Source organism: Anomalospiza imberbis, chromosome 1, assembly GCF_031753505.1.
Source record: "Anomalospiza imberbis isolate Cuckoo-Finch-1a 21T00152 chromosome 1, ASM3175350v1, whole genome shotgun sequence".
Taxonomy (NCBI): Eukaryota; Metazoa; Chordata; class Aves; order Passeriformes; family Viduidae; genus Anomalospiza; species Anomalospiza imberbis.
In genome coordinates, this window is record NC_089681.1 from 26,962,208 (window position 1) to 26,983,561 (window position 21,354).

The window sequence follows — 21,354 nt, forward strand, 5'->3', positions numbered from 1 at the left end:
AGTGGTATTTCAAACCTTCCTGTATACAAACCAAGAGCTCTGCAGTCAGCTGCCCTTCAGTTCTGTACCACAGCAGCTACTTGCACTCAGCATTCCCTGTGCCTGGGAGGCATCATTCATGCTCTGCACATTCACAGGCAGGGGCTCCTAAAACAGGCACACAGTAATCATGCTAATTCCTGGAAGCATCAGATAATTGCTAGTCACCTGCCATGAGGAATTTTTAAAAACCCTTCTGGGTAGGGGAAGTACCAGAAGCAAATTGCCACAACTAGAACTAACTCAGGTGCCTCCTAACTGGGCATTTGATAAAGCACTGAATGGAAGTGCACTTGATCCATCTACAAGATGGAATGGCTCTAAAGGATATAGTCCTCCTGCAATCAGAGAACAAAGTACGATTCAAATCAGTAATGACAATTCTTTAAACAGAAGCTTGGATCCAGCAACCAGGCCCCTAAAATTCCTCTGTTCATAAATCCTTCAAACACTTAATAATGCCCTTTCAAAATGTTTGAGCAAAATCATCTCATCTAAAGCAATATTAAAGATAAACCAGAGAAATCAAATAGAATCAGAGTTAATGGAAAATACCTATAAGATTGTAAAAAAAACCACAACACAATTCTACTTCCTGCCTACTTGCTTGCACAAGCCCTACCACACCTTCAAATGTAATGCTAGGAGGGGCCAGTATTAATCTTTGCCTAGCTGATCTATGAACAGAAATAATATTCTTGGGTTTAATAGGAACTAATATCTACAAATACTAAGTTGATCGTATATTACTTATGTTGGAAGCGCATCCTGAACTTTCACAGGAAAATAAACAGGAAAGAATAGAAGGTATCTTACTCCCTTTGTCCTTGAAGGTATTTCATTTAGGAAACCATATAATGACAGCATTTGTTCCTAAAAAATTAAATTCCATCCCAGATATGTGTACAGTTGAGATTTTAGTTTTATTACCCCTAACACTATGGCTTTCCTTTAGCATTCAATTCTTGAGAAAAATATGGCATAAAACAAGACTGTACGAACACTGTGGTCACAATTCTGCTACTTTGGATTTCTGGATGACATTTAATAATAGCTTAGTTATTCAGCCTACCAGAAATAGCTTTTTGCTTTTGTTACCTGAACTTAGTCTAACAGTCACCTCAAATGAATCTCTATAGTTTAATTTTAAGACACTTAGCATAAACATACTTGTTGCAAAACCACTCCATTCTTCATAACACCACAACAGATAAACAAAAGAACCTCTGTCTCCTACTCCTTTAACATCTTTCCTACTTTTTTTTCCTTCAAATATTCTGCATGCACTTCAAAACATCTTTCCTCTGTGAGTATACACATATAAAGTTAAAATTTAAAGCTCCAACTAAAGAAAAAAAAAAAGAATAGCTGGGATTAAGTTTGACTGTATTTACTTTTACTAAACAAACTTTTTGCACCACCATAGAAATATCTTTAACTCGAACCTGCAGGGACATAACCCTCCCGGAAAATAAATATAAGCGTTGGAGGCAGAGCGATAGATACTACTTCGAGGATACTTAATGTACTTTGAAGATAGGAGTATGTAAGCAAAAGTGAAGAAGTTTCACATTTTAAAACTTTTCCCTAGTGGAAGAGTAAGTTATGACAACATGAACATTATCTAAGATTTGTCCTGTATATATTATGCAACTAGAGTGAAGAAAGAAAACAACCACCCACTCACTCAACCGGCAGCTCAGAAAGAACAGCATGTGGTTTTCAGGAACGATGCTGACTCTCGAAAGCCTCCTCTCCCAGAGGTAAGGGCGCTTCTCAGAGCGGCGTTTACACCGCCACAAAGATGGGCACTACGGACTCAAACCTTCAGGCCTACAGCTTTAACTTCAACGAATTCCACTACCTTCGGGACGGCGGATGGGGCACCGATTCCTCGACCCCCGCAGCAGCCGCAGCTGGCAGCACGTCCGCGTCCCCCCGCAGGAAGCGGGGCCGCACCTGCGGGGACGTTTCAGGCGAGGAATGGCTAGGATAGCAGCCACCCGGAGCCCTGCCCTGCCGCCCCAGCCCCGCGCAGGTTCCACTGGAGGAGGCAGAGGGGCCAGGAGCTCAAACCCCGCAGGACACGGCGGCCCCTGCGGCACGGCCGGGCCGCACCCTCACCTGCAGCGCGGCGCCTCCGCACCCCCAGCCCGCGGCGGCCACACCCGCGCCGCCGGACACGCCCCGCCCCGGGGCGCAGGCGCAGAGCTCCCGTGAGCGCCCCCTGCCCCGGCCCGGCCCGGCCCGGCCAGGCCAGGCGGCCGCTCGGGCCCGGCTCGGGGCGCGGCCGCGCAATGTCCGGCCGCGGCACGGCGGGCTGCCCGGCCGAGCGGGCGGCCCTTGCCCTTGTGTGCCCCCGAGCCCGGGCAGGGCCGCGGGGCGGAGCGGCTCCTCCGCAGGCGGGGGGCGGTGCCGGCGGCGGCGATGGCGGCGCTCATGGCGGTGCTGGCGGGGCCCTTCCGCCGCGGCCCCGCCGGCCTGGGGACAGCGCTCCGGCGAGAGGCGATGGGCGGCCCCTGCGGCCGGGGGCGGTCGGGAGCTCAGGTAGCCAGGGTGCCGCTCGCTGCGGGGAGCGCGGCCGCTTCCAGGGGCTATTTGGAATGCGCTGCCCTGGGAGGTTGGGGAGTCACCGAGCCTGGAGGCGTTTACGGAAAGACTGGATGTGGCGCTTAGTGCCGTGCTGTATTTGACGTGGTGGGGTTCGGTCGTAGGCTGGATTGGGTGATCTCAGAGGCCTCTTCTGTCCTAATTCACGCCGATTCCCACGGAGTGTGGCCGCCGCTCGCCTCTGCGGAGCCGCCCCGCCGGCCTGAGGGAGGCGGGTGGAGGCTCCGGCACCGCGGGGCGTAGCGAAGGACTGGCTTGTTTGTGCGAAAACTGAGCCCTGGGCTCGTTTGAGCAGTTCGCATTTGATCTTTGCTTCAAACCTTGTGTTTGCTCCGGCCTTAAGGTTTTTGTCCAGTCTGGTGCTCTGTTCGCGTTTTCAGGTGTAATCGTGAGCTTCTGTTGAATATACTTCAAATACTCGCTTGATGAAGTGGCATTTTGTCTTGTAAGGATTTTTTAACATTTTAAAGTCTTTTTTTTGCTCGGAATCTGAAATATAATATACAGATGATACAGACAAGAAAAAGCTTTTTAAATTCTGAGTGATTATGTTCATTAATACCTATCTTATGATCCTACACAGGTGCTTAAAAAAAGCCTTCAGAGAGGAGTTGTGCTTTCAACAGGGTCGTTTTTGGTTTATGAAGCTCACAAGCTGATTTCTGGCTTTGCTGAGGTTCATGCAAGCTTCAAAGGTAATATTTTCAAATTTTGAAGTATTTTGCTTGTTCCAATGTGAAACTTAAAATTTTTAGTACCAGAATTATAGAGGGAAATGGTGTAATGGTTTGATTTTGTCCATTTTGACTGCATGCAGTGTCATTTCGTGATAGGATGCTTTTGAATTGGTTATGGGTGATGTGGTAGCACTTCAACAAGTGATTATTTCAGATATAACTGAAAGCAGATTAGTAGCTCATCCTGTCAGGGCTAGAACACATGCATAAAGTGTATAGTAAGTAATTTGTTGCCCAATCTTTAATTAACTTTTATTGAAAAGATATGGGTCTGTTAGGAGAGCAGACCAAAACTTAATCTATTTCTAGAAATTTTAGCTAGTTCAGGTTTTCAGTATGAGCACTCTGTGATTTCTGTTTAATCTAGTTGAGCAACACCAAGATAGTGCCTCATATAAAATTGAGAAATGTCTTCTATTTCTGTAACACTAAAATGCGGGAAGCAAAGCCTTGCTTTACCTACTAGAAAACAATTTAACAAGTGGTAAATGGTATTTTGTATCCTTTGAGTAAGACTAGTCTCACTGTGGGAAGGACAGTAACAATATCTTAAAAGGGGATATTGTTGCAGACTTAAAACTTGTCTGTCTACATAAGGAAATTCAGTGTAAGCCTGACTGAAAAAAAGGAGCCTGAACTGGATGCATTGTTCACTGCATAGTTGAGGTAGTAGCCAGTTCAGGTAACCTGTTTCTCTCTGTCTTAAAAAGAGAAAGATCTTAGATGTTTATGCAGATAGAAATAAAAATTCAGAAAATAAATTTTTGGATGGATAAGTAGCTGTTTCATGTGCAGAAGGAGTATCAGTGAGTAGATTTGAAATAACTACACAATTAAGAAATAATGATAATGAGGAATAAAGAATTCATCATTTCTCATGAGGAACATAAATAACACTGCTTAGTTGGTCTTTTCAGTACTCCCACGTGAATCTGATTTACATGGCCAAGAAAAGCAGTGTTAATGGGCTTTCTATACAAGACATGTAATAAATATGGTGAAAATAAGGGCAAAATAGAAATACCTGAAAAATAAGGGCAAAATAGAAATACCTGAAAAATACTCTAAAGTAATAAAAGTGCAATAATTTGCACAAAACACCTTGTGGGAAATGCATTCAGAAGTTTTGAGTTCTGAGCATTTAGTCATTAGATATGTTAGTAGTGTTCAGGTCAACAAGCAAACATAACTCAGTGATGATCATACTGAAGATGTACCATGAAGCTCCTTTTGGACACTAAAATTCAAAGTCCATGTAGACCATTATCTTATCTTTGAAAGGGTTGAAAGATCTTTAGAGGCAGCAAGGTTAAAAATTATCCGGAATGCATTGATTTATATTCTGGTGTCTTTTTGAGCTGAAGAGGAGGCTTTTGTGTTCAATAGCCTTCAATGTTTTGCTTTTTCTGTAAAGAAAACTATGCTGACTTTAAATGTGTCTTCCATATTTGGTAGGCAGCTTGAAAAAGGAAACCTTATAAACATGATTAATTTTTATGAAAGGGGTTAGAGATTATGGTTTGACTTCTAAGTTTGATCAGGGACCCAGGACCACAGAGACAATAAGCATAAGTAAAAGGTCTGTAAAAAATTAGGCAAGGCTTTTGACTTAAAAGATATTTTTTCAATGCTTTAATGTTGGCAGAAGAGTAAACTTGAAGTTTGTTCTTCTCCTGTACAGTTATATACGTCAACAAAATTACATCTGCTTCCCTTTGGGGATTTTTCCATCTAATTCTATCTTTTTTCGTGCTATAATCCTCTCTAGTGGGGTGTTTGATAGTTCTGTTTCCTGTATGCTGTTGCAAGTACTATATTTATTTATATATTATTATATTCATCCAGTTGTGGAAATTATATTCCCCACCACTATTGTGTTTCAGAGTATTTTCTAGAAAAAGAAAGTATCAAAATAATGGTACTTAGTTTATAAATTGATACTCTAGAAAGCAATTCTGATTTTCAAAATTACTTTTGCTATTAATATCTTGAACATACAGGAGTTTTGGTAGATTTAATTGTATTTTTTGGGGTTGTATTTGCGAAAACCCTAAGGATTTCAGTCAGAAAACCTTGCAGCAACATTTTGTTTTGGCTTGTGAGTAAATAATGGACCCCACTCAAACTGCAGTCACGTTGTGCAAAACTGTGGAACCATATTGAGAAAGAAGAATATTTTTTAAAGTTGAGATTTTTTTTTCATTGTTATTGTAAGATTTAAATTTGCTACATATACTAATGAAGGGGCTTTGTTACTCTTAACTCTCTGCTGTACTTGCTCTCCTCGTCCATTTTCCATAATTTTTTTTTTCTTTTCTGCTATTTTCACAAGTTAAAAAATAACTTTTTTCTAGTAGTGTGATGCACTGATAAAGACCCCTTGGGATGTTAAATCTGTCCAGCAGCCAAAGCTGTCTTGCTGAAAGCTGTTGTAGTCTCACTGGAGAGGCGCCAATTGTCATCCTCGTTGTGCATTGTACATGTTGCTTATTCAATCCTGCTGTGCTTCTAAGTTTGAAAAGATGGCCTAAAAATGAGCTACATCATTTTCAGCTAGGTTGTCCTGCTCTAAAATGCTTTGGTGATAGTATCTTAATTAACTGTCAGTTGTTCTTCTGTTTCCACAATTTAAATTCCTTCATAAGTGGAAGATGTGATAGAACAAGCAGACTACCTGTATGGGAGTGGAGAAACTGAAAAGCTGTATCGGTTGCTGGTTCAGCATAAAAACAGGTACTTCATTGCCTTGAGACATTACTATGGCTTCTTTTCTGTGCTCTTCTGTATCAGTTTTTCAACTAATATTCTCACTGTGAAATGCTAGAGAACCTATTTTTTACCCTTACATAAGTAGGAAATAAGGACTTGTGATCTTTTTCCTTCTAATGGAAAAATGAATGAAGAAAGAACTGGTAGTTGTAGAAGGTGAGGGTTAACTCAAGTTTTTCAGTCATGGTTGTTTGTTTTATTACTCTAAGAATCCCTAAGAATACACTGCAAAATTCTGAAAGACTCTAAAGTCTCTATTAAATTAGTAAGCTAGTGGTAGTTATCTAAAGTATAACGAACTGTTAAGAGTGTTCAAAGCAATGTGTTAACAAAATAAAACTTAAAATCCATAAGCTTGGACTGTAACCTACAGTACACCATTTGTAAAGTGATATAAATAAATACATAAATGTACAGGTTTATGTGCTGGTGGTGTTGCTAATCTGTGGTTTTTTCACTGTTTTTCTAGGAAGAATTTAATAATTTAAGTACAATTAGAGGGAAAAAAAAAACACATAAAAATTTAAGTATTCCAAGTAAACATCAATACAAGTTAGCGGAGTGCTGGAAGAAATACCATCTAGCCAAGAAGAGAGTAGCCCTCCTTTTCTTTCTGGTCTTTTGAGTGGTACCATTGGGGTTTCTTAAATCTCTGAGGAAACAAAAACCTTTGCTGCAAATGTTTGCTTTGCAGACCAGAATGGCAGAACAAAGGTATCGTCAGACATTCTATAATAGTGGGCTTTTATTTGCTGTTTGTTACCTTGGAGTTGTACATAGCATAGCATGACAGATGATTCACTGTTGTCGTGTCACCCACTTGAGATACACTTTAAAAGGCTCCTTTTTTGCTTTGTTTCCCTGATTGCTTTAAAACATCAGTGTTTCTGTTCCTAACCAGCGATGATGCTGAGTTGTTATGGCGGCTGGCACGGTCATCACGGGATCTGGCTCAGCTTAGTAGTACTTCTGCAGAGGAGAAGAAACAACTGACATATGACTCCCTTGAGTATGCAAAAAAGGCACTTGAAAAAAATGAATCAAATTTTGCAGCACACAAGGTGAGCCATGCAAAATAACTAAAATCTTGTTTGTTGATATCTACTTACAGAAAACAGAACAAATGTCATTGTGCTGTTTTAGGAAACTTCAGCATAATTTAACTTTTGAGTTGAGAATGAATGAGACTTCTAGTTCTTCCTAATGTTTTTGGAAGGTCTGAGTTCAGACTTTTCCAGGTAAACTTCCTCTAGGGAAGCAGAAATATTCAGTGTGTGCGGGACCATGGAAAGAAGTGACTTATCAGGGTGATAACAGCTGATGTAATCAGCTCTTCCTGTCCCGATGTAACCTTAAAAATGTTGTATGTCCCCCATTCGGAATGCCTTTTCTGGGCTCTGTAGAGCTTCACTGGAAAAATTTCAGGCCCTGGCTGCATTCTGCCCCTTTTATTTTTTTTTTTTTTTTTGTGCTGCTTTTCTCACAGTCAAAGAGGTAGCATAATGTAATCACTTGCCTTGGTATCTTGGGTCAGGAGAGGACATTGAGTCCCTTTACACCTGCAGACCAGCAGCTTGCTCTGATGTTGATTGAGCTGTTGACAACAAATACTTATTACTTATTGTTTGTGGTGGTGGCAGCTGTTCTAGTTGCAAGTTTTTTAAAATGTACTATTAATATAGTGCTGTATTAAATGTTTTTATTTTTGTTATTTGAATTACAGTGGTATGGAATTTGCCTCAGTGATGTTGGAGACTATGAAGGAATCAAAACTAAAATTGGAAATGCTATTATCATCAAAGAGCATTTCCAGGTAATGCAGTTTTTTGCATATGACAAGTTTAATGTATCCAGTCTGTAGATTGTGTGACAGCTGGTAACTAATTTTTGGTGAAATATTGAAAGCATACTTCTGTTCAGACTTCCTAGTAGCACTTTGTTTTTTGGGTTACTGTGACATGTGCTCCAGAAATACCCCAGAAAGAAGCAGTACAAATTCTCTCCTGCAGTAAACTAAGTCACTTTAGAAGGGAGTCTTGAAATAGCTAAAGTGCTTTAGACACCTCTTAGGACTAGATCAGTTGTAACTGTGATATGGAGAAATGGCAGTGTGGCTGTCCTTTTAACTGTGGATTATGTAACAGTAAAGGACAAATACTGGGGAAGATAAAGAACTACTTATTTTATATCACCAGAGATTATATCAAAATCTGAACATGCCAAGTCTCAAATGCAGCTTTTAATAACCTACTAAAAGAGATGTGCTTAGACATCTGTCAGTGTCATCAGATTTTTGGAGGTGAGCTGATTAAGTTGTCCACTGAATAAATAGTGTGTTACCTTGAAATTCTACACACCACAGCCTGGTTTAATTAACAGTATGATAACAAGTCTATTTTTAAATGTATTTTAATCCATGTGTCAGAACAACTTCTTTACATATTGTGTTGTTTTTTTCTCCCCGCGCCAGAGAGCCATTGAACTGAATCCAAAAGATGCTACAACAATTCATCTTATAGGGATTTGGTAAGATGTATTTTCAAACTAAAGTTAGCGCATGGCACAGAAAAATGCAAGAGTATAAAATAACTTGCATGAATTACAGAACTGCATGGAATAATTTAGAATGTACTTGTAATTGATGCAAGCATGAAAACATATTGAACAGATATAGGATGTCATGCCTTGAAAAAGTCAAGCTATTAATTATTATGCAGTCGAAAAAGATGAAAAATAATTGTTCATTTAATTTATTTGTGTGGCACTACTAAAAACTCCTTTTGCAGATGTTAAGTTTGCTTCATAGAATCCATGGTGGGCATCAGTGATAGCAAATAGTAGCTCATTTCCTTCTGGAGTATGAATGGAGTCAAAACTCTGCACCGACTTTACATTGAATTTCAGTGATGTCTGCACCTTAATACAATCCCTGAAAAGCTATCAAAAATGAGATGTATTCCTACTATATGTCAGGATACAGTATTTTAAAAGGTACATTAAATAAAGGGAGCTTATAAATGCATATGTATTAGCCAAAAATAATTGAAATTGAATTTACTGCTCAGTGAAAATGATACTGAGAATTACTGTTACATAGCAGGCAAATGGACTGGAAATACAACTTTCCATGCTAACCAGGGTATTCTTTGCAACTGGTGTGATGGAAAGCAATATCATTTATGTGTTAGTGAGAGACTCCAGACAGCACTTTTGGTTATTGTCTGAAAAAGACCAATTTACCAAAGATCTCTATTGTAAGATTGAGAGATTGAAAATAAAGGAAGACAATGTACTTTCAGCTTAAAAAAAATACTAAATCCCTCAGTCAATTTTTCTATGGTTTTTTTTTTTTTTTTTTTTGGATCCTAAGTATCAAAGAAAACAATAATCTACTGCTCCAGAGTTTTTTACTAGTTCAGAAACTTCAGCATCCACCATTCTTTCCCACATCATCTAACAATTGCAATAGTCCAGAGTTTTAAGCAGAAGTATATTCTACTAACTGACTAAGCTTCAAAGTCCATTTTGAGATAGGAAGCTTGTTCTGGAAAGCACTTCAGACATTCATAACTGAATTCCAGAGCCATCTTGATCTGAAACTGGCATTTAGTATCAGCCAGTTATCTTTGCTCTTTCTAATCTGTCCTGGACTGAATCTCTTTCTGATAAGGCATATCTAATGACAGAATTTCAACTCTGGCTGTGTATTCCATGTTTTGCCTGCCTCTCCTCCAGACATTTACAGTTACTAATTTTTCATGTCCTCTAGAATGCTCTATTTTACGCAGTGAATAACAATTGTAATCTCATTGTGGGAGGCTGCTAAAATGACTGTCGTTGTTTATTGTTGCACCCAGAATGTTCTGTGCACTTTAAATGCTTCAATAAAAATGTTAAATCAGTCCAGCACCAGGAAGATAGGTGACTGATTGATTATCTGTATTATTTAGTAGATAGAAAACCAGCATAGCTTGGCTTAGCCTAGAGCACAGTGGTTTGATTCTTGAATTTATTTTCATTCTTATAGATCAGAGTCTCAGGAATGTACTGCAGATCTACTTTATATTAATAATTGAGAAAAGCAAAGTAGTGTTGAGGTAAGGCAATGACATTACTCAGTTATGTTGCTTTTGCAAATACATTAGAACAAAATATACATAAATCATTAAAATCATTCAAGCTCAAAATCTGTCTCATGCTTAGTAATTGTCCCAGTTTTAGCTAATGTAGTTAGTTCCCAGTAAAACACACACCAAAACTTCTTTAGCGGCAGTTTCAGACATTTTGCTATTTTTGTTTACAGATGTAAGAACATGCTTATAAAACTTGCAGTGTATCTGCAGTTTTGACTCTTGGAGTCAACTATTAGGACATCCAGTTTTTATGTCCAACCACAATTCTGAGACTGTTGCTCAAAAACAAGAGAAATGTGAAGTGTAAATCTAAATGTTTCTTTTTCCCTCAGGTGTTACTCTTTTGCTGAGATGCCATGGTACCAAAGAAAAATAGCTGCAACGCTGTTTGCCACACCACCAACCTCCACATTTCAAGAGGTACAGTATGAAAATATTTCATAGATTGTTATTCCCCCCACAAAGTTGATTATACACTTTTAACTTATTTTCCTGACAAAGCTGACCTCGGCTTATGGAATAAGTCTAGAGTTATGAGTTTACAACTGTCAATAATAAAATGAGAACATGAGAGTGAGAAGTATCTAAAAACATAAAAATCTTTAATTTTCTTCAGCTGTAGGACACACAGAATAGTGTAAATTATTTTGGTAGGTTTTGCATGAGAAAATAATAAACTGTATGTAACTTAGCTTGTACTTACTGTTGTGCTCTGTTGCAGATAACTGTCTGTACTAGTCCAGTACTATATGGTCATGTTATGCCATGAACTTATTTGCTAGTTAATAGAATTTGTCCCCTTACATTAAATGCAAAAAGCAACAGCTCACTTTATTACTTAAGATGAACAAATACCCCTTAATTCTCTGGCCACATATGGTGTGGGTTTTTTTCAGTTGAAAGTACTTTTGTTCCTCTTTTCTATGAAGATTCCTGCTGTCATACACCCTAAAACATACTATCCAGATGTTTATCCTTTAAAACAGTGTGTCTAAAACTGTATGTGTCTAAACCAGTGTGCATCTTATTTAAACACTTGTACATATATAGAAGCTTGACAATTAAATTGATAATAGAAAAGTTTGGTGCAGCTATTTTAATCTTTGTTTGTTTAAAGCAACCAATAACTGTTTTGTTCTCTTAAAGTGGCAGGGGGCAGGCTGCTTGCTGTTACACAGAAAGCAATTTAAGAGCTGTTTGAAAAAGAAATAAAACCCTTAAATGGAAAGTCAAGCTTGTAAGTTTTGCTGAAAAACCACTCTCAGAAGAATACAAAGTGTCAGCCAGAATTTAAAATAGTGCCAGAATAATGCCAGTCTCAACATTCAGTTCTGTAGCACTTAAACTTGCAGAAGAAGCAAACTTGTACCGGTAAGATTTCTGCAGTTGCGGTACAAAATCTGATTTGTAGATACATCCATACTTCTAAGTTCCGTGAGAGCTTTTTCCCTCCCCCTACTCCATTAGGAAAATGTAGGGATGGATTGAAATTGCGTATGTGCTGAATGGGAAACTTACTGAAAATTTGTGGGTATCATAGATGTTTATCCTTATGTAAGAGGTTACTAGCTGGTGCTCTGTGGGAGTAAGTTCTCTCTCAAATATTTATTAATGACCCAAATCATAAGATTTGTTTCATCTATTTATACATGAGAAACAGATGAGAAAAACGGCAAATGTGCTGCATAGTACAAACAAAATTCAAATTTTATCTTGACAAGTTGAATTGGAAAAACACAATCCAGTTTGGTAGGAACATATAGGAGGTACTACACTTACAGAAAAAGTGGTGGGTAAGTACTAGTTCTTTTGAGATGATGTCAAATCTAATCGTACATCAGTAGCATGCTGAATTAATAAAAATAAGATCAGGGACAGGAACTCCTTCTTCAGGTATGTGCATAAGACTTTAGTTTGACTGTTGTGTTTATTCTCCACTTTAAAGAAAACAACTTTGTCTTCTACAGGCTCTTCGTTACTTCCACATGGCAGAAGAAGGTAAGACTTGTGGCTTGTTTTGACTGAAAAATATCTTTTAGGATTGATGACTTCCAGTAAACCTCTAGCTTACCTTAATAACTGTAGCCACCAAACCCAAAACAGTAGCATGTCATCAGCTGATAAATGTATTGTGCCAATCTGCGCACTGGGCTGTTACACTGGAACATTTTATCAGAGATACTTAAATGTATGTTACACACTTACTAAAGTATGTTACACGTCTAGTGTACATTACTTACAGTGTAATGTGAAGATTTTTTTCAGAGTAAATACTAAAGTGAAATTCATACCTTCCTTCCCTAAGGAATTCAACAGGAGTGTAGGGAAGCAGAAGAAATTTAAAAAGGGAATTCTGTGTTACTTTTTCAGAATTTTTCTTAGAGCTCAAAAGTCCTCTGTACTCTAAATAGAAAACAGAAAAAGCAGACTTTTTATTATTTCAGAAGGTATTATGCTGATCGGACAGTTAAACTGTACACATGACATAAAATAAAATATGAACATGTTATTTTACCAGGAGTGAAGCCATAAGCAAAACTCACTATCTGAAAGATGAAGACAAGAGAAGACAGTGTTCTGTGAAAGATTTTTACATAGTTAAATTATTGAAGATTAGAGGAAAGGCTCATAGTGTGTCTTGCCAAGTGTCAAGTAATGCAGCTGTGAACTGGAACAGTGAACTTCATCTCAAAAATTGCCTCCAAAACACCTCCATATGTTTTGAAACCTGACTTTAAATCCAGCAGTAGAGAAAGCCTGTGCTATAAATATGAACAGCAGGCAAGATTAGTCTTTAATAAAGAATTATGCTTTATAAAACCAAGGTTTAAATCTCTCTTTAAAAAATGTTCACTGTGGATGCAAATAGTTTTGCTTTCTTCTGTGCAGCAAAAATTAAGCTGGTATATGTATGTGCCAGGAAATGTGCCCTATTTCCCCTTGCCTATACCTCCTGAGCTGCTTGCATTGCCTGTTGCACCTACTAGGTCCAGAAAAGCCCAAAACCTGCAAAGCAAAGCTGTTATGCATTAAGCTCACTGCTTTGCTCTTTGTGAGGAATCTAGTGTTATTTAGTTTGTAGTATGTTTAGTATTAACTAGCAAGCTGATAACTAATATAATTGTTTATGAGACAAAAATCTAGCAAGTGAAAGTTTTGCATTTTCTTCCTTCTGATCCAAAGCCAAACTATGTTTTCTGAAACAAGTATCAAAGTATAGTATGCTGCTAATTCTTATCTAAAGCTTTTCTCCTGTCTCTATGCAGCTGATCCAAATTTCTACAGCAAAAATTTGCTCTTTTTGGGGAAAACATACTTGAAGTTAAACAATAAGAAGATGGCTCTTCTGTGGTTAAGCAAAGCAAAGGAGTATCCTGCACAGACAGAGGAGGACAAACAGGTAGGAAGCTAAGAACTGTAATTGTACAATCATATATCGTATCCAACATGTATGATATCATGGCAGTGTAATGTTTTATAATATTAACTCAGGGCACCTTGTAGTTCAGCACCTTTAATTTAGAATCACATCAACACCAAAAAAGTCTAGTATGTTACTAGCCATCTCTGAAAATAATGGTTGGAAATACTCTGTTTTATTCATAGCAGAGAACTGTTACCCTTTCTTCTTCATGGTAGTTCATACAGCTAACAACGACCCAGACTTAGCTGTGTTTCTGAAGTTCACATAGGCACCTGCACTAGCCTGTTTCTATGTGAACACAGAATCACCTTTCATATGCCTGAAATGGGTAAGGTAGGAATTACATTTTGGAATAGCTCACAATCATGTGAACGTAAGGAAGAAAAAACCCCAGATGTACCAAAACCTTAACATTGCAGTCCTTCCCAGGCTCCTAGGGAGAGATTCATATGATCTGAATAAGACAAATTAAGGTAATGGATCTTCAACAGCAAATCTCCAGTGCTAAATGTCATGAGTCACTTAATTACCCTTTGTGCAGAAGGATTTTGGTTTGGAGGGTAGGCATCTGCTTCCTACCTAAACATTCAAAGTACTTCCAAGAGAGGTAATCCATTAGATTTGTTCATACCTGATAATGCATTCAGTATAAACTAAAGCAATCACAGTTACTTATCAAAAACAATCCTGTTAGCATCAGGACTAACAAAGCCTCATTTCCATTTGATTTTTTATGGTTGATTGAGCTCTATTTCATTTAGCATTAAGCTGCAGTTGAGATGCAAATTCTGCATGTCCATACAACACTCTGAATGTCCAAAGTAAGAAATACTTTGGTAGGATTTTGCATTTCACACCTCAGAAAAAACACTACCAATACAGCGTTTCAGAATCCTTCTGTAGATTTGCTAGTAAGCCTCAGACTGTTTCTTCCAAAAGTGAGTTCCTTTAGTAACATATTTCAGTGGAAATACAAGTATTACATTCCTCCAGTGCCTTGCACAATGTTTAGGAATTTAATAGCCTAAAGGAGTAGTGGTCTCAGGTGTCGGAACCCAGAATGCCCCTTGGACACTCTTGGATGTTCTGGGCCCAGGTCAAAAGCATCTGAGACCCTGGAATGCAGCCACAGACCCCTGTGGCTTTGAACCTGATCCATGGAACAATTTACCAACCTTGCAGGAAGAACAAGAAATCACAAAAGTTTAGATATTATAGTAGAAGTAGTCACAAAGTGAAAGGAAGAATTTTTGAGTGCAGTACAGGGGGGTTTTAGGCCTTGTACAGAGGGGTCTGAGTTTTGTACATGGGGGTCAGAAGTTCTAAGATGGAGGGACTTGGGCGTGCCCTGTCCTCTTTCCTTCTTCTTCCTAACCTCCATGTTCTTGGTGATGTTGGCACTCACAGATTGGTTTAGAGTAGAAAGTCACTATTCAATATAGGTGATGGACATTGGGGAAAAACTATAAACATTTAACACGTAATGTATGATATAAAAGAGGGCACCAGCCCCCAGGGCATTGGAGTGTGCCTTTGCCTGACTGCTGAACAGACCGCAGCAGCTCACGGAGAAATCTTTTAGATAACATACAATAAACTACCTTGAGACCGGACGGCTGAAGACTACTGAGTTTTTCTTTGGAGGCACGGGTTGGAGGAGAGACTTTTCCACCTTTCCGGGCCACCCCAATCAGGGAGTGAGGCCCGACACTCAGGTGTGTAATAAATTGGTCAATTTTTCTGAAAGTTATTAGTAGCTGGAGGCACACATGAAAACAGTGATCACAAAAACTTGTCTTTCTTTAGGAACCATTCAAAAAGTATAGTCAGGAATGAATTTCGTGCAGTAGCCAAGTTGTTAAACCACTGATCTGCTTCAGCTATTTCTGGCCTTCTGGTACAGACATCTATTTCTTAATGTCTTAGAGGAGTGCAGGGCTGCTGAACTGAGAAAGATGGCATTCTCTCTGTTCCATGTGTGAATGTGTAACATGCAGAATTCATTGGGAACTAGACTTGATAGCCCACTATGAAGGAAACTGGCCTGTGCAAAGACAGTTGAATTCTTGTCTCAGCATAACTAGTTTTTCTGAACATTTGTTACTGCAAATACTCAGAGGTATCTGGCTTACACTGTCTGCATGGCTTGCTGTCATTACCATCGTTGGGTTGGAGGTTTTTCTATGGTTTGAGGAGGGACGAGAGGGTGTTGAGATTTTTTTGCTGTTCAGTTTGTTGTTTGGGGGTGTTTTAATATGAATGTTAGAGACCATATTCAAATTTTAGTAGGTTTTAACCAGAAATCTTAGGCAAACAGAGCCTCAGAAATGGTCTCACTTCTTAGTCGCTGCCTGGAGTGTTGAAAAGCCTAGGTTGGTTGGGTATGGTCAACGGTAGGACAATTTCCTTGCATGCTACTATTGGACTGCAGCAAATCAATAACTAGTATCTGTATTCAACACAAATAAACTTCATTTATAGTAAGTGAATAAGTCTAGTAAGTGAATGACACTGAAGACACTGGCTTAAGTGATTTATTCTGATTCATATATCAAGTATTGAGCATCTTAAACTACAGAAGAAAAATTACTTGTCCTAGGACTGTTCTGAATTTACACAGCTGCAGGGAAACGTTTGGGTGCTTGTGAGGGAAGTTTTGCTAGAAGAGTCTGTAACTACCTGGGACTGTTATGTTACATTTATTTCTTTCAGGTACAGAAAGAAGCTTTAGAGCTGCTTAATTCTATATAAGAAGAAACAAGATAATGGAAATTCAGTGCCTCAGGTGTGATCAGCATAGGAAAAAACAAGATAATGGAAATTCAGTGCCTCAGGTGTGAGCAGCATAGGAAAAAGGCCCCAAATACTTCTTTGGTTTATTGAAGCTGTTACTAAAAGTACAGCTCAGACCTTCTGTCTGCCTCTCATTTCTATTAAAATCTGAACTGGAAGATCTGCTTCATTATGTGATCCTGTCTGTTCATTTACATGGGAGCGAAGGGGGCTTTATTCACTTGCAGGGTCTGTAGTTAGACAGAAAAGGCTGGGAGAGTGATAGCCTGGATTTATAATAAAGTTTTTTACAGTTCTAAACTACAAGTTATTTATGAGGAATAATGAGAAATGTGACTAGCATAAGTTTAAAGAAAAGAGGGATAGGGTCATGACTAATTATAATCCTGCAGGCTTTTTTACAGTGTTTTCCTGTGAGATTCAATGGCCTTCAAGAGTAATGCTCCTACAGATTTATCATTAAGGCTGCACCATCTTAATTCCAATACTCTGAAATGCTAGTGGTTTGACTTTGCAGAAAGTGTTGTGGTTTAAAATAAAAAATTTAAGAAAAAAGAATAAGAAGGGAACATCTAAGAAAATCCCTTTATGGGTGATATCAGCATGTGCAGTGAGAAGCTTTGTGATGATTTAGTGGCTGTAAATGTTTGCTGGGCACATACACTTTACCCTAGACTGTGACAACAGAAGGAATATGCACTCCCAGTACATTAGAAAGGAACTACTGTGTGGAAGGACATGGACTTCTGTTTGTAGACATAAACTTTCTTCTTGGTCCTTCTATTGTGTTGGCAGGAATTTTCACCGGAAATACAAAGTAATCCAAGTTAAGTGTCCAGCCAAACGATATATTCCAATTACCCAAGAGAAAAAGTGGACCAAATAATGAAGAAATACCAAACAAGTGGTATTCTCAGTAGAACAGCCTAGAAAAAAATTGACTAGAAAATACCTAATGTTTGCTTTACTAGGAAAGGAAATTTCAATTCTAGGAGTAAGATGAAGAACAGCATAAATTGCTTAGACTAACAAACCAAGCCCAAACTAAGTCAGTAGTAAAAATTAATGGTTGAGAGAGAATTTGGAGCTTGAATTAAAGCCTGATGCCACAAAACTACAGTTAAAACAGGGTTTTCCCAACTACCATAAAGTAACTATTATTTTTCTATTAGTAAAGCATCATAATGAAGTCCTCTATGTTACAATGTCTCAGGGTGGATGATAGAGTGTTTGAGAGAGAATTCTCTGTGTTCATATTCTACAAAAACATCTGCATAGTTGCTTCTAGTAGCTTTGTGGCAGAGACATCTTTACTTAGGTGCCTTTTCTGCTGCTGTGCAAAGGAAGAATATCCAAAGTAATAGCTGTGAAGTGTGCAGTGAAAAGCAGCTGAGTTGCAGGAAGAAAGGAAACAACAAAATCCATGAACTACACAACAGCTCCTTCAAGTAGTATGTTCCCTGGTCTGATCTCCAAACATTGTTGCCTTCCCTCTTTTTGCTGTCTTACTCAATCCCCCCAAGAATAGGTGAAATATGGGGAATTCATGTGGGAAAAGAAAAAATTACAACAGAGTCTTACTGAAATTCCCTGAAAATGCAAGTACTGTACACACATGCACACAGGTATGTAATTTTGCTTTCTTTTCATCCAGAGCCATTGTTTCAGTCAGGCCCCTGACACCAATTCACAGATCACACACATGGACAGAAAGCTACTGAATTTGGTTTTTTTCATGCTTTCTAATCCTTACCCCCAGGAAAAACCACTACAGGTATGAGACAGCTAAAGTTACCAAAACAATAAAACAACTGCATTCTTGTGGTGTGCTGTCTTTTTTATTTCGTTCAGTTACTCACAGATTCACAAAATTCAGCAGTTGGTAGTGGGTCACCAAGTCATTCATTAGTGCAAATTCATTAACTGTGACATTTAGCCCTCCTTGTCTTTTAGGAAAGTGACACACACACTCCTGGTGCCTGGCCTTTGACCTTCTTGGTTTGTTTTCTTAAACTTCCTCCATTCTAACCAGCATAAGTGATAATTTAAGTGGATTTGCACTTCAAATGAATTTAGTGCTATATAAAAATGGTTTTGCAAAAGATATTTGGTGGAGTATGAAAAACTCTCAAAGTGGTGGAAATTACTGAAGCTCTTACAGAAAAGTTCATTTAAGACAGCAGTCTGTTTGGGCCTGCTGCACCACTGCTGTGACCAGAGCTCTGTACAGGTACAGCTCCAGGATAAGCTGTGCATATTGAATACAAAGCCTTGAGACAATCCAATATGTAGAAAAATAAAACTTTTGGCAGAATTCAGCTGCTGCATTGGAAAGATACATGAACAGATATAGCTGATTTTTTCTGCATGTACACTTTTAACAGTGCAATATGATATGTTAACACAAGTGTGTTGAATCGTATTCTAAAATCATTTTCATGTGTGTACAAAATTCTGTGTAATTTAAATGTAATGGAATTTACAGGTAAGATTTAAAGCATATTACAAATGGTGACTTAAAACACATTTTTAGTCTATAATAAGGAAGCACAGTTTGCTAGAAGTAGCATTTAATATAATTCACATGAATAAGGTGTTCAATTTTAGTATTTTTTTAAACATGTCTTTGCAGTTCAGCAAATATATGCCAATAAAATGCCAATAAAACTAATCTTACAATGTTTTTATATTATTGTGCACTTAGGACAAACCTGATTTACATAAACAGATGACAGGTTTTAGATGTACTTTATTCAAATACATCTAAATTTCAGTAAGAATTTTAGAGAAATTAGAGTATTTAATACTAAATAATATTTTTATCTGTGCAAAGCTTAAGTAACTTTCATTTTATTTGAGTTTACTAGATCCAGTATTTGAAACTGAACAAGAACACAGAAAGCAGCAAAATTCACATTACCTTTTGTATACCCTTATAGTTCAGTTTACATTAATACAACTCTACAACGTTATAAAAAGGACATCACAGATTGAAAAGGGAAACCAAACAAAACAAAACCAAATTTAAAAAAAAAACCTCCAAGACACCAGACCAAGAAGAGAATGGGTAATATTTTCTCTTTTATTATTTTTTCTTTGAAGATTACCTAACATCCTCTTGTTAATAACCCAAGGTTCTATGTAAACAAATTTCAATGCTGCTCAAATGAATTAAAATACTCTGTTCAGCTCCTGCAGTAAGTCAGAACAGTGGCACCAATTCCTTTCAACATTAAATCACATTCATCTTATGGTACATGACTCTTGTGCAAGTAGTAAAGGCTTTATTCATGACCTTGGCTACATCAGTAAAGAGGGATATATCAGCTATTTATGTATTTTAAAAAATTAAACTGACAGAAGAACAGATTCTGTCATCTCAAATACCAGCAGCATCTTTCTACATATTTAGGATACGTTTGGCCTAAGCCTTTAACACTTTTTAGAACAGCCATGCAGTAAAACAAACTTGGAGATGTTTCTTTAGAGAACACTGAGCAGTTTAAACATTTTTCTGAATGATAAAGCCAAGATAAAACAAACCCAGGCCCTTTTAGATGGCTGCAACTTTTCATACACTTAAAGCTCTATAAAACTAGAGCCCATTAGTATATATATTTATATTTTTATATATATTTTTTTAAATAAGTCTCTTGTCTGCTTTCAAAATTTATGGAGGGGTTTTTTCTGGTCTTTTGAAAGGGCAATAAATAAAAGTAGAAAAGGCTGAACTGTTTTGCATATATTTGTGGAAGAACGGAGAACAATTAAACTTTTAGAGTTCCAGAAAGATCACTGTACAGAACAAAAAGCTTATATACAATTAAGTGTGCAATTTTAGTTGGCTGGGCCATTTATTATTCAAGATATCCTTTTTGACTAGAAGCCACTTCTACTCTTGTCCAAATCCCTCCGTTTCTTCAATGGCAAAGAGCAACTTCTCTTTTAGTTGTTCATAGCTTTTATATGGTGGCAAATCCAAACGATTAAAACTGAGCAGGAAAAAACAGAATTTTGTTAAGTTTGTTTAAATCCCATGTAAAATTCTACAGAACTCAATTGTTATAGTAGAAGTTATAAATGTTCTAAAAATTAGAAAAAAAGAAATAACAATCAGCACAATCTCACTGCCTTGGCATTTCTACAAGAAGGAAAAACAGTCAAAGCTTCAGAGGAATATTTTAAGAAACAAAAGACTATTACCAGATAAAAAACCAGAATGGTATAAGACTAAAGACTGTCCAAGATACAGGGAACTATAATACTTCAAAAAAATATAATATAAAAACATGATACTTAAAATAATAATTGCTTATAATAGTAATGCATAGAAAAGGAAATTTTCAGCATGAATTTTAATATAATCCTAGTTTGATGCATCTCCAAATTTCAACAACAGCATGAAAAAGCTGAACTTTTCTCCTTCCTACACATACTTGGATATAGGTGGGTGTTTTTTCCCCTCTAAACTTTGCCCTAAAAGACTTCTGCCAAAACATTTCATTCCATGTCTTCCTCAAAATTATCCTAGACAAGATATGTTTAACTCTTGCAAACATCACTCAAAATCCAGCGGAGAAAATGTAAAAATGGAAGACACTCTTAAGTATTTTAAAAGTATGATGAATATTACTGTCACAGGCTGCCAAAGGAAAGTGTGTCCATTTTGCAAAGTCCATATAAAAAACTGCTCTGTGTACCTGATGCACCAGTTCAGTATGCACAGGAATGCCAAGCCAATAATGGCCCATCTGAAGCCTGGTGGGAAAAAGTATCGGCATTCTTGGCTAAGCATCCTTCTTTTGAAGGTTTGCTGTCATTTCTTTCATGCTACTACTTCTTGTGCCTA

General features: G+C 37.8%; 2 protein-coding genes across 6 annotated transcripts in view; one reads left to right on the plus strand and one right to left on the minus strand.

Annotated features, from left to right (window-relative positions):
* The first annotated feature begins 2,299 nt into the window (after window positions 1–2,299).
* RMDN1 (regulator of microtubule dynamics 1) lies at window positions 2,300–20,307 on the plus strand. 2 transcript variants are annotated; one of them, XR_010997531.1, is made up of 11 exons: window positions 2,300–2,586; window positions 3,233–3,344; window positions 6,032–6,119; window positions 7,057–7,216; window positions 7,879–7,968; window positions 8,626–8,681; window positions 10,621–10,708; window positions 12,256–12,286; window positions 13,555–13,688; window positions 14,204–14,757; window positions 15,428–16,405. XR_010997531.1 is itself a non-coding variant. In XM_068185571.1 (11 exons), exons 1-10 carry the CDS (start codon window positions 2,467–2,469, stop codon window positions 16,461–16,463), a joined length of 918 nt encoding a protein of 305 aa, XP_068041672.1. In that variant the 5' UTR covers window positions 2,303–2,466; the 3' UTR covers window positions 16,464–16,497; window positions 16,547–20,307. The 2 variants fall into 2 exon arrangements, 1 of the variants encoding a protein (XP_068041672.1); XM_068185571.1 differs by lacking the exons at window positions 14,204–14,757; window positions 15,428–16,405 and adding exons at window positions 16,425–16,497; window positions 16,547–20,307 and having other exon boundaries at window positions 2,303–2,586.
* Window positions 19,570–21,354, minus strand: part of WWP1 (WW domain containing E3 ubiquitin protein ligase 1) — a 57,315-nt gene continuing 55,530 nt past the window's right edge. For all 4 annotated transcript variants that reach the window (XM_068185528.1, XM_068185511.1, XM_068185520.1 and 1 more), the window contains one exon: window positions 19,570–20,497. In XM_068185528.1, coding sequence (XP_068041629.1) covers window positions 20,398–20,497 — 100 coding nt within the window. In that variant the 3' untranslated portion in view covers window positions 19,570–20,397. The remainder of the gene's footprint in view (window positions 20,498–21,354) is intronic.

Excerpts from the sequence above, each read along its gene's own strand:
- RMDN1 (XM_068185571.1), top strand. The coding sequence starts at position 2,467 with ATGGCGGCGCTCATGGCGGTGCTGGCGGGGCCCTTCCGCCGCGGCCCC. Across the intron at positions 3,345-6,031 it reads GGTTCATGCAAGCTTCAAAG|TGGAAGATGTGATAGAACAA; the intron begins GTAATATTTTCA and ends TTCCTTCATAAG. Across the intron at positions 10,709-12,255 it reads CAACCTCCACATTTCAAGAG|GCTCTTCGTTACTTCCACAT; the intron begins GTACAGTATGAA and ends TGTCTTCTACAG.